General features: G+C 52.2%; 1 protein-coding gene across 6 annotated transcripts in view; it reads left to right on the top strand.

The window, feature by feature from the left end:
* KLHL29 (kelch like family member 29) overlaps positions 1-11,710 on the top strand; it is a 303,849-nt gene that overhangs the window by 242,597 nt on the left and 49,542 nt on the right. For all 6 annotated transcript variants that reach the window (XM_036881657.2, XM_057497424.1, XM_057497422.1 and 3 more), the window contains one exon: positions 1,247-1,759. In XM_036881657.2, the coding sequence (XP_036737552.2) occupies positions 1,247-1,759 (513 nt within the window). The remainder of the gene's footprint in view (positions 1-1,246; positions 1,760-11,710) is intronic.

Here is an 11,710-nt window from a genome sequence, read left to right as displayed (position 1 = left end):
TCCAGCGCCATGCTGACTGGCTCTGCCTTTGGACAACTGCTCAGGGACAGTGCCCACTGGGGGTCTGATGGTCGCCCCACCATCGCAGTTCCTGCCCTGCCTCGCCCTCCCTCTCTGTGAGGGAGGCCCAGCCCCACTTCTAGCCTCTGGGGCTGGGTCCTGAGGGTCCATTGCCCCCACTCTCCCCTCTCTCTTGCTCAGTCTTCCCTCCCGCGGTTCACAATACCACCCAGAGAGGTCACGGAGGCCAAAATGGCATTTGAGTGATGGAGACCTAGACCCAGGCTCACTAGCTCAGAGGCGGCCCCAGTGGCCTTTCCTGACACAGTACCTTATGGCTTCACTCACAAGCCTGCTCAGGCCACCCCAATGTCAGCTCCACTCAGTGCACCCTGGGCCCTTCCCTGCCTGAGCTCTTCACAGCTGGCCTTGGACCTTGTATTAGGTCTCAGGAGGTTTGTCAGGATACCTTTGTTCAGCCACCATTTACTTAAGAGCCAAAATGGACTTCCCTTGCTTCCCCCAGGGCTGGCCCTGCAGAGGCTGCTTAGCACAGAGGCAGGTCCCCAAACAAGGCCGAGCAGAGCAGCCCCTACTGGCCTCCCCCGACCACCCCTGCTCCCCCTCCTGCTTCTCCGGCCCTTGCTTGGCTCTCGTGCTCTCACCCTGCCCAACAAACACCTACTATCTTCACAAGCCACCTTCCTTTCCGTCTCCCTCAGACAGCTATTCTCCAGAAAGCAAAAGTGCTAACATTTATGGAGCATTTGATGCACATGCCAGACACTCTGCTGGGTTTGTTTGTTTGTTTTTCAAATACATTTTCCTCATTTAATTCTTCCCCGGAGACCTATGAGGCAAGTGTTGCTAGTTCCATTTAACAGATGGGAAGGATGAGGCTCAGAGAAGATAAGCAACTTGCCCAGGCTCTTAGCTAGCAAGTAGCAGAGCCCAGATTTGAACCCAGATCACTTTGAAGGTCACTGCTTTTTCTCTCTGCTTTGTGGCCTCTCTGGTTCTCCCGGGCAGATCGTGCTTCCTCCTCTGAGCCCCCACAGCCGTCTGTTCATACCAGCAGCACTTATCCTGTGCCACCATAACCACAGGGTCCTGATCTGAGCGTCCCCGGACTCAGGGGTCTTGTCCACCTTGGTGACCTTGGCGCCCAGCCCAGGGCCTGAGGCAGTCGGTGCTTGCCAAGTGAATGTACACCCAGCAGATGACATCTCTTCCATCTCCCTTGCAGGCACAGGGCCATGGGTGACCACAGTGGCCGCCGGAAGCCAGCCCACCCTGATTGCACACTCCTATGGAGTGGCCCAGCCTCCCACCTTCAGCCCTGCTGTGAACGTCCAGGCCCCGGTCATTGGGGTGACCCCCTCACTGCCTCCCCACGTGGGGCCCCAGCTCCCGCTGATGCCCGGCCACTACTCGCTCCCACAGCCGCCCTCCCAGCCACTGAGCAGCGTGGTGGTCAACATGCCTGCCCAGGCCCTGTATGCCAGCCCGCAACCCCTGGCCGTGTCCACGCTGCCCGGAGTGGGGCAGGTGGCCCGCCCAGGACCCACTGCTGTGGGCAACGGCCACATGGCAGGGCCCTTGCTGCCTCCACCACCGCCGGCCCAGCCGTCTGCTGCCCTCCCCAGCAATGCCCCCACCACCAATGGGCCCCCCACGACCGACTCAGCCCAGGGGCTGCAGATGCTACGGACCATTGGCGTGGGGAAGTATGGGTTCACCGACCCCGGGCACCCCAAAGGTAAGTCCTGCTGCCACCTGCTCTCTGTGTGCCCACATCTGTGCCCCGCCCCGTGTGCTACGGCACAGCACAGACAGGAGTGTGGTTCCTGAGGGCCTGTGCTCGCCGACAGCTCCTCCCTGGCCTCCCCCGACCTGGAGGCCTCAGTGGGGCCTCCCCCTCCCAAGACAGCTGGCCCCAGACAGAGGCAGAGGGGAGGGAGGGGCAAGGGGAGGACATGTGAGCAGGCGAGAAGAGGAGGGGAGGGCAGAGTCTAGAGTCCAGGCCCCTTCCACCTCCAGTCCAAGCCTCTCTCACCACTGACCCCAAGGCCAGACCAAGTACGGAATGAGCAGGAACCACTGGCTCTTCTTAGGGCTCCATGGAACAGTCCTTTAGGGGGCCTTCTCCACCTTCCACCCATCAGCACATTTGGAATGTGAGCCGTGTCCCTCCCCTAAAGAGCACCTTCCTCGTGTTGTTGGACAAGAGCGGCTTCCTGGGCTTCAGGTGTGCCTAGGAGACACTCCCAGACCACCTGAGCGGCCTGAAGGTTTTGCTTGAGGACCCAAGAGTGGCTCTGTGTGGCTCCAGGAAACAGCACTTCTCGCCCGACCTTCAGTTAACCCCTTTCCCCAGCCCCAAGGTGGTTTTCAGGACAGACCACTGAGAAGAGCCCGAGGGGTGAGCCGCTGCCTGAGGTCAGAGCCGAGGGCACCAGCAAACAGGTTCCACTCCCGGCCTGTCTGAGGGTCTGTCCAGCTGGAGTGCAGAAGGGGGCAGGAGGACAGGGGGCACAGACCCGATGCTGGTGGGGCTCATCTCCCCGACTTGCCATCCCTCAGAGCTCCAGACGGCCAGGCCCCTGCTCCTGCTGAGTGGACAGGGGCGGCAGCCAGGTCTGCACCCAGGTGCAGGGAGGAGGGGACACAGTGGGTGCTCTGCCCTGCTGGGGTCTCCGGGCTGCCTTTGAAAGGGGAGAGTAAATGGTCCTAAGAAGTGTGGACCTCTGGGCACGACTTCTCAGCAACCCCAGTTACAGCCTTTGGGATGGCATCTCGGGGGCCCTGCCTCTAAGCAGAGCAATGACTGCAACTAGCCCTTCTTTCCTGCCTGCTCCCATGAGTCTCTATCTTTATCCTTTTGAGCAATTTTCAGGCCTTATCAAGCATCCCAACAACAAAGCCGTGTCTAGATCTCCAATGGGTTTAATTCCCAATCTGATTGCACCCCGACTGCCTTTGTTTTGGAAATCAGCACTAGTTTTAAATGACAAAATTATAGAAAATTACATCTAGATGGAATATAATTCTGGTAAACTCTTTGTTTAAGATCTTTTTTAAAAAAAATTGACTAAATTGATTTTTGGTTTGAATTGCTTTGGTTAAGCACTCTCTCCCTTTAACAATAAAACCTACACCAGTTCATATGCTGCCAACTCTGACATACTGGACACTGAGTGTCCCAGCCGCTCCCAAGACTATGCCAAAGCCTGAGGCACTGGGTTGGCTTCCCATGAGGGGCAAAACCCAACCCCAGGGGGTCTCCTAGGGCTGATGAAAGGCTTTGCTGACCTGCCAAGTTTCAAATACACATGTAGGAAAAAGACTTGTTCTTTGCAAAAAGGTAACTGGTAACTAGCCCAGATGTGACTAGAGTCCCTGGTTTGTTGCTTAGCACAGAACTGAGGTGTGCCTCCCAAAGCTTACAGGCATAAGTGCCTCTCATCATTGTCAGGCACCTGAATCAATACGATCAGGAAGACAGGTGGTGGAGATAGGCCCCTGCTGGCCCCTGTGCAACTGGGCCACCAGGCCATCGTAGAGCCGTGCCTATAGAATCTTTGTGGGGCTAGAGGGCATGAACCATCCTCTGTGGTGGGCCCAAGCCTGCAGACAGAAGGGTAGAAGAGAGAAGGCCCATGATGGTGTTCCCCCTTCCAGCCCCTGTAGAGTAGACTCAGTGTTAGGTGAGGGCCGGGGCTGGAGTGGGCCCAGGAAGTGTCCACGGCCCCACCTCCTACTGAGCCAGTGAGTTCCCCCCAGATCCGGTTAGTGACAACCGGTGACCGGTCCATCGTGCTGATTTCCATAGTTTTCCACAAGCTGGCTGCTTCCCCAGAAATCTCATTTAACTCGCCTCTCTGTTTACGGCCCTCATCAGCTGATCTATTCCCTTATATTTGCGGTGAAGAAAGACAATGAAGCATATACATACAAATGCCTTCAAACGCAAGCCTGGCTGGGTTTTTTTTTTTTTTTTAAGTAATTTCTCCTTTCATTTCTAATCTTAAAAGCCTTTATTGCTAAAGCTATAATTTGTCTGTCAGATCTAATGTCAAACAACGGCATTTTTTTTTAAATAAGAAATCCGAACTTTGAAACCAAATCTTTGAAACTTGCCATGTGAAAATCATATTCCTGACAAGACCACGTGGGTTTGGATTTGGGTCACTTTTAATTTTGCCCCTGGGGATTTTACATCTCCAAAGCCCAATTGATTTCACACTCGTAAATGACAGACAGCTAGCTCCGAGGGGGAATCTGGGGGCGCTGCGTGATGGCATCAACACGAGTCAGAGCTCCACTCTAAAAAAAAAAAAAAGAACTTTCCTTTTCTCCTGTTCTCTGTTTGAAAGCTTGCCCAGCATTATAATAAGATTCGCCATAGAACTCCCTGAGATCTAGCTCATTAAAGTCCTGAGATTTTTCCTATTATTGTTTGACGTGACAACCTGGCCTCTCACGGGGTTGGGTAATTATGGAGAAAGCCCCTCCATGAAGAACAGGTCTTGCCAGCCAGAGGGATGGGCCACCGATATTTTTAGACTTCATTAGTGCCCTGATTTAAAATTTCACATTTTGTTTCTTATAATTATCTTCCAATCGACTGAGCTGAAATTTCAGTTGGGGCTATGTTAGTCTGCCTTCCCAAAAAGGGCACTGGGACTTTAATTTAAAATTTAACCAATTGAAAAATAAAGGTGGTGTGGAAATGCGTTCTGATTTGCAGTAGGTCAAGCGATTGTCTCTCATCTGTGACTAGAGAAGCTGGTTTGCATGCAGTTCACTTTAATGAGCGTTATTTAAATGCATTGAGCACATATAGATTTTCTTAAGAAACTTACAAGATAAATCTTTCTTCCTCTAAGAACAATTGGGAGTGGGAGCAATCTGTAAGACTTTTTTTTTCAAGATTATATATCGAAATCTAATTAAAATAGATTTCATGTGTGCAAAGTGATAAGGGAGGAAAAAAGAATTAGTTCCATTTGAATCCTGTTATAAAATACCTGAGCTGTTTGCCTGGTTGGATTAGAAACGCTGAGCTAATCCATGGACAGAGGTAGGGCCAATATCAGGTCTTGTGAGACCTCGAAGTGTAATGTCACTAGGCATCATGTGAGCCCAGCTGGTGTGTATCTCAGCAGAGGTACAGGCTACTGATGCCATTCTTTCTATCCCCTACCTCCTTTCACAAAGGATGTTTGGTGGCTAAGAGGGTGGCCAGAGACCTCTTTTTTTTAAAGCCCTAGACCCCGGGCCCAGTGGTGAGCTGCGGAAAGGTCATCACATTTTCACCTGCATGTCTGGGGAGAGGGAAGCCAGGCTGCACTGCTCCCACTTGCTTCTGAATCAGAAAGCAAAGTCCAGGTTGACTGGAAATGGGGAAGCTTGTCTCTTCTGCCTTCAGATTTCATGGGCCTAGAGTGAGGATGCGTGAGGATCCCTAGGGCCAGAAGCCATGCCATGGGGTATGTGCAGCCCCTTTCTGTGGGTCCAGATCTCTTCCCTTCCCATTCTTGCCCCTGGATCTCCAACATGTAGAGCTCTGTCTTCGCACTGCCTTCTGCCTGGACAGCAGCTGCCCAGTGTCCACAAATGGCGAACACAGGATCTGGTCAAGACACTCTGAGGCATGATGAGCAGCCATGTGACTAGAGCAAGTCTCCTAACCTCTCAGAGCCTCCCTTTCCTCGTCTTTAAAATGGGGTGTCAATACCACCTTCATCCGATGTAGAGGACGGTTGAATGAGATCGCTGTCACGAACATAGCATTGTGCCCTCTTAACACTGAAAACCATTGTTCCCGTCAACACTGGCCCCAGGTCTGGAGAGATCCAGAAAGAGAAGTTAGTAAAGGGATGGAAAGCAGGACCCCCTCCCCAGTGCAGAGGAGATGGAAGAAGCCCAGGCTCATTTACAGAGCTAGCAGCCCCTGGTCAGGCAGCTTAATGAGACTGCCATGTCCCCATCCCTAGACGGAGTGGCATGCGTCACCTTCCTGGTAGGGGTATTCTGGACGGTTCTTCCAGGCTGTGGAGCCCAGCACAGATCTCATCAGTCTCCGCCCCACCCACTGACACACCAGAGCACACTACTCCCTCTGCACCTCATTATTCTGGAAGGAGCTGGAAATACATAAAGCTGTTTGTCCACACCTGGCTGGCCCAGAGGCACAGACTGTCCACACTGAAATCATCTTCCCACAGACCCGCTCTTCCTGTCTCTGTCTCAGAAATGGTATCATGGACCCACCCAAGGAGTTCAGAGTTAAAGCCCAAGTTGTCCTTGACCCACCCTTATTTCCCTTCTGCCCTGAGTCTGGAAATTCCTTCGCTTCCTCCTTTTCTGCATCCCCGAGTCCCCAGCACCACTCCCCCTCCAGGCTCCCATCACCTCTGGCCTACATCATAGCCTCCAGGCCCACAGGCATCCCCTCTGGTCCGGAATGCAGCCAGGAGGCAGGTCAGGTCCTGTCACCCCCTGTGAGATGCCTCCATGAGCCCCTGCTACTTTCAGGACTGTGCTCAACCCCTCACCTGCTGCCTCGGGGTCTGGCTGCCGCCTGCCTCCACCTTCATCACCTGCCATTCCACTCGCAGGCTGCCGGGCAGCCCCTTGGAGTCCCAATGTGTGTGCGCCTTAGCCAAGTGCCTGCAATACAGTTTGCCTGCTTCTGTGTGGTTCTACCAATTGCACTTGGAACCCCCGAGTGGGGCAGGGACTCCATCCCAATCCCATGGCATCCCCTGCATCCTGGACGGGCACTGGGAGATGCGCAGGAGGCATCGGATGAATAAAGGCACTGAGCACAGCCCTGGGAATTACCCACCCAGGTTCGGTGGCTTTCCTTCCACTGCCTCTTCCCTTTCTGTGGTGAGGGCAGGTTGGTACTCGAGGCCCCGAGCATATAGGAAAGTGCCAGGGTGAGACTTCACTCTGGAGCCGGTCACCCTCCCCATACCTGTGCTTCTGGGAATGGAGGGAGGTCTATTTCCAAGTTCCTCATGTACCCAAATTCCTCCACCAAAATACATGCCCAGAGCCTGTGGGGTCTGAAACTCTGCCTCAGTTCCCTTAGCAATAAAGGGAACAGCAGTAGAAGCTACTTCTTACAGTTGCTGTGAGTTTCATACGTAAAGCCCTCAGAGCGGTGCCTAGCACATCCTAACCACTGTACAAGTGCTGGCTGTTATGATGTTCGCTAGCAGTACCAGGGCCACCTTTCAGAGCCTGTGGTCTTTCAGAGGCCCAGGGTAACGAGGCAAAGCCAAGGGCTGATTTGCCCTCCAAAGTCTTGGGAGATCGTGCCAACATCATGGTGTTCCAAGGAGCTAGTTCCCCAGGGGTGCACTCTGACCAGAAGGAAAAGGCCTCCTCCCACCGCCCTGTCACCATGGTAACTGGAGGAACAGGCTGTTACTGAGACCCACCCCGTAACTCCAGGAGCTCTTTGTCTTGGGAGGGCGCCTCCTATGGACCCACAGGGGCTCTCAGCATCCTGTGAGGGTCAGCAGGGTGCCAAGGCCAGTGCATGGGTCCTCCCCCAGGGCCCGATCAACAGATGGGACAAATAGAATCATGGCGCTCCTGTAGACCATCCAACCAAGGCTGCAGACAGAGGGCGTGGTGAGGAGCATGTGGCTGGCAGCACGGAAGGTGGCCAGGAGCCCAGATGCTGCGCCAGACTGGTTGGGTAGGATTCAAATTCCACTCCCCACTAACCCAGTGAACTTGCGCTAGAAAACTGGTGTCTCTGAGCCTGTTTATAGATACTTATCTGTAACATGGAGATATAGTAGACATGCTTTAAGGATTTAATAATGTATGTAAAGTCTTAACACAGTGCCTGGCACACAGCAAGCTCAGCACATTAGCTGCTGTGACACTGCTGGTGCAGTAAATTCTAAGGAATGCTGAAGAAGAAACACTGTCCAGAGCACCTGTGGCTCAGGACAGCCACTGTTTCTAAAGCAAGGTCTTCCATAATCTGACTGGTAAAACCCTCAACACAGATCTGGAACCAAAGCCACAGGCCCACTGTTACCCTCACCTCCCTTCCCAGCCGCAGCCCCAGCACACACCCTGGCCCAAGCAGCGTGTGTCTTAGCCTGTGGAATCTGAAAGGCCGTCTACACAAAGTCTCTCCTCCTGACCTGGACACTGCCTGCCCCAGCCCTGCCTCAGAAAGCCCTCCTCCCCTCCATACGTCTCCGTCCTCAAGGGGTTTGTTAATCATTAATTGGAGGGTGTCCAGGGCTTCACGGTTTTGTTAACAGATCGTTTAAGGATGAGTGAACCAGGCAAGCAGAAAGATGCAGCCAAGGCAGCCAGACCACCAGAGAAGGTGTCGTCCGCAGAGCAGGTGAGGACAAACCCCAGCCTGTGCACACCCCTCTCAGGGACCTACTGCTCAACAGGACGCAGGTAGAGTGAGGCGCCCTGCGCTCTCTCCTCTCTGAGCTAAGCACACAGAGCTAGGAGAAGCTTATGGGCTTTCAGCTCCAAATCTCTGCTGAGCATCTTCGCGGTCAGAAATCCTGCTCTGGCCGTAATTGGCTCTCAGGCAGGGCCAGAGGAGTCAAGACACCAATGGGAATGAGAGGGATCTTCAGACAGGAGCAAAGGGAGGGAATATTTCCTTTCCTTAGGCTTCAGCAAACAGCACTGACCCACAGGAAGCCAGCACCCTGGTCCCAAGCCCTGTCTTCTTGCAGGAGTGGTGGCCTGCACAGACGCCAGCAGAGATAACCTCTAGGTTCTAGATCACTGACACTCAGAGGCCACTCGGGGGCCTGAGTCATGTCACCTCTTTCCCTGCTGCACCTCCAGACATTTATTGAGCACTAATGTGTGTAGTATTAGGCACCTACTGTTTGCAGACCCTATACTTGTGCTCCATACAAGTCTCGGCTCCTACTAGACATGAGGCCCTCTGGTGACACCTACAGTGTTCCAGACACCATGCCAGGTGCTGGGAAGGTCTCCCTGAAGGAGCCTGCAGTCCACTTGGGGAGACCAGGGAATGCCTGCAATAAGAGGTGCAGGTGCTGGAGAAGAGAGGTTCGTGTGGATTGGGCTTCTAAAAGCAGGCAAATGTTGGAGGGGAGGAGAGCAGAAGAGAAGTAGTTCTATGTAGTGCCAGATCTTAGAGAAGAATGCTTAAGATAAGTGACAGCATCACAGAATTATGATTTCTCAATAGATTCATCTATGCTAGAGTTACACGCACACACTGCTTCTCAAATATCTCATGGGAACCGCCTGATTTGAGACAGGCTCAGCCAGTGATTTACACTTAAGGGCCCAAGAAGTCTGGTCCCTGATCCCTTGGTGCACAAAGTCAGGAAGCCTGGACGTGCCTCCAGTTTCCCGCCTTTACCTTCACAGTGAGTCACGGCCGGGTAAGGACCCAGGATCTTAGGACAGAGTCCAGTTTATCAGTCCCCAAGGCCATTCTGGTCTTGCAAGTTGAAGACCCCCTTGGTCTGCAGGGGCTTTGATCTGGGTAGGAAACCCCTGAGGGCCATTAACCTCTGGCTGGGTGTGACAGTGCACAGTTAGTGGTGAATCTTCTGTTGCCTGATCACTACTCAGACATACACCAAATGCTGTCTTTGCTAAGAAATGCATATCCAGTCAGGCTGCCCCCTAGGGTGTTTTAGTTTCTGAGACTGGGAATGAACTTTGAGAAGGGGAGAGCCGGACAAAGGGGTGGCGTACCAGCTGCCTGTCCCCGTGTGATAGGGAGGTAACCTCGAACCATGAAACAAAACTGGAGAAAACATGGCACGACACTGACTTAATGAGAACTTGAAATTACATTCCATTCAGGAGCATAACTCACGATTCTAGAAACGTAAAAGGTAAAAACAATGCACGCGTAAGTGTTTTAGGAACACAACACATCGTGTAAATTGCTTGAAGAAAAAAATGGCCGGAAGGTCACTATCTATTCAAACAGTTGTCATTGCCTGATTTCTTAGCATAACTCTTTTCTTTTAAAAAGAAAGATGTCTTAGAGGAAAGCCCAGGCATTTATCAGCACATCACCAAGAACATGCTCTTTACTTTCTAGCTCTCCCAGCAGCCTTTGAACAGCCACACAGTACATTGTCAACTGTCTGGTTCGGCCCACTGGCTTCTCACTGCCTTTTCCTCCCATCTTCCAAGTGACCTCCCAGTGTTGTCCCGGCTCCACGTCTCCCAGGACACATCCCAGTTTTTCACCACCTTCTGTGGGATCAGTGGGCAATGTATGAGTCTGCTGGGGCTGTCATGACAGAATGCCACAGACTGGGGGGCTTAAACGACAGGAATTTATTCCCCACATGTCTGAAGGCTGGAAGTCCAGATGAGGGTGTGGGCAGGATTCCGCTGAGGCTTGCAGGTGGCCACCTCTCACTGTCTTCATGGCCTTTCACTGGTGCACACCCCTGGTCTCTTCCTCTTCCTATGTGGATACAGTCCTGTTGGACTAGAGTCCCTTCCCGTGACCTCATGTACCTTTAATAACCCCTTATAGGCCCTATCTCAAATTAAGTCATTTTGGAGGGTAGGGCTTCAACACAGGAACCAGAGGGGGACACAGGTCATTGTACATGGCAGGCTACATGTCAGTCTGATTGGCATATGGAAAGGGTAGGCCCTTACCACATGCACAGTTACTATATAGTTACAACGTACGACTTAACTGTGGATATTTTCAGTGGTTTATAGCTATTTGAACCTTTTCATACATGCACCATTATGATTTTTCCTATAATTCACCTATAAGTCACTCACTCTGTTACCTATTTGCTAAGCACTGGCTCTATTTTCCATTATTAGAATCCTTCACATTTGGGGTTAATTTTTTGTTTCCATAGACCCTTCCTGCTGGAGGGATCCCAGAAGTCACCTAGCAGAAGCAGGAATCTGTCCCCGACCACTGGGGACTAAGCAGGGGCTACCAATCACTGGACGGTTTATCCTGTTAAGTGGCGGAGCACGGTCTCCCATAACTCTCATGGTCCTGCCCTTGGGGGCCATCAGGAGCAGAGCTGGTCTCTGTTCTACATGACAGTCCTTCAGATGTTTGAAGATGGCAGAATTTCCTCTTCTACACACTAAACATCTCCAGTGACCTCAGTTGCTCATCCTGTGAAGAGTTCTTTTACCACACTGGTGTCCTTCCTGGTCATGCTCCAGGTTGTCAAAGTGCCTTTTAAAGTGATACCGGGTGACAGGCTGGGCAGCCCAGGGGAGAGGGAACTGTCACCTCCTTGATCTTGAGCATCACACTGTAGATATTCTTACTTTTCTATAATGATCGTGACTTATTTTGTAAAACACACACACAAACTCCCAAACTGAGAAAAGGAAAAAAAGACCCTCAAAAGTCCTACAATCCACTACACTGGTTTCTCTGCGGACCCCTTCCTGCTCTTTCTCATCAGGATCAAGATTATTGCTCACTCCTTTCCAGAAAGCCTCCCTTCCTTTCTGCACCTATTGGCCCTGTAGTCTGGCTATGGCAGAAAGTGAGTTCTTAAAAATTATTTCCTCTTGAAGTCTAGGGGTTAGACATCCCCACCCAGCCTACCCCACCCCACCCCCAAGCTGGGCTTTCCTAAGCAACTCACACACACACCCCTATTAGTGAGAATTTACTCCTAAGCAACAATCCATTCCCCTCCCTTCCATCCTG

This window comes from Manis pentadactyla, chromosome 2 (genome assembly GCF_030020395.1).
Source record: "Manis pentadactyla isolate mManPen7 chromosome 2, mManPen7.hap1, whole genome shotgun sequence".
NCBI classification, from domain to species: domain Eukaryota; kingdom Metazoa; phylum Chordata; class Mammalia; order Pholidota; family Manidae; genus Manis; species Manis pentadactyla.
Note: the sequence above shows the minus strand (reverse complement) of the source record. Positions and strands in the feature narration are given on the sequence as shown.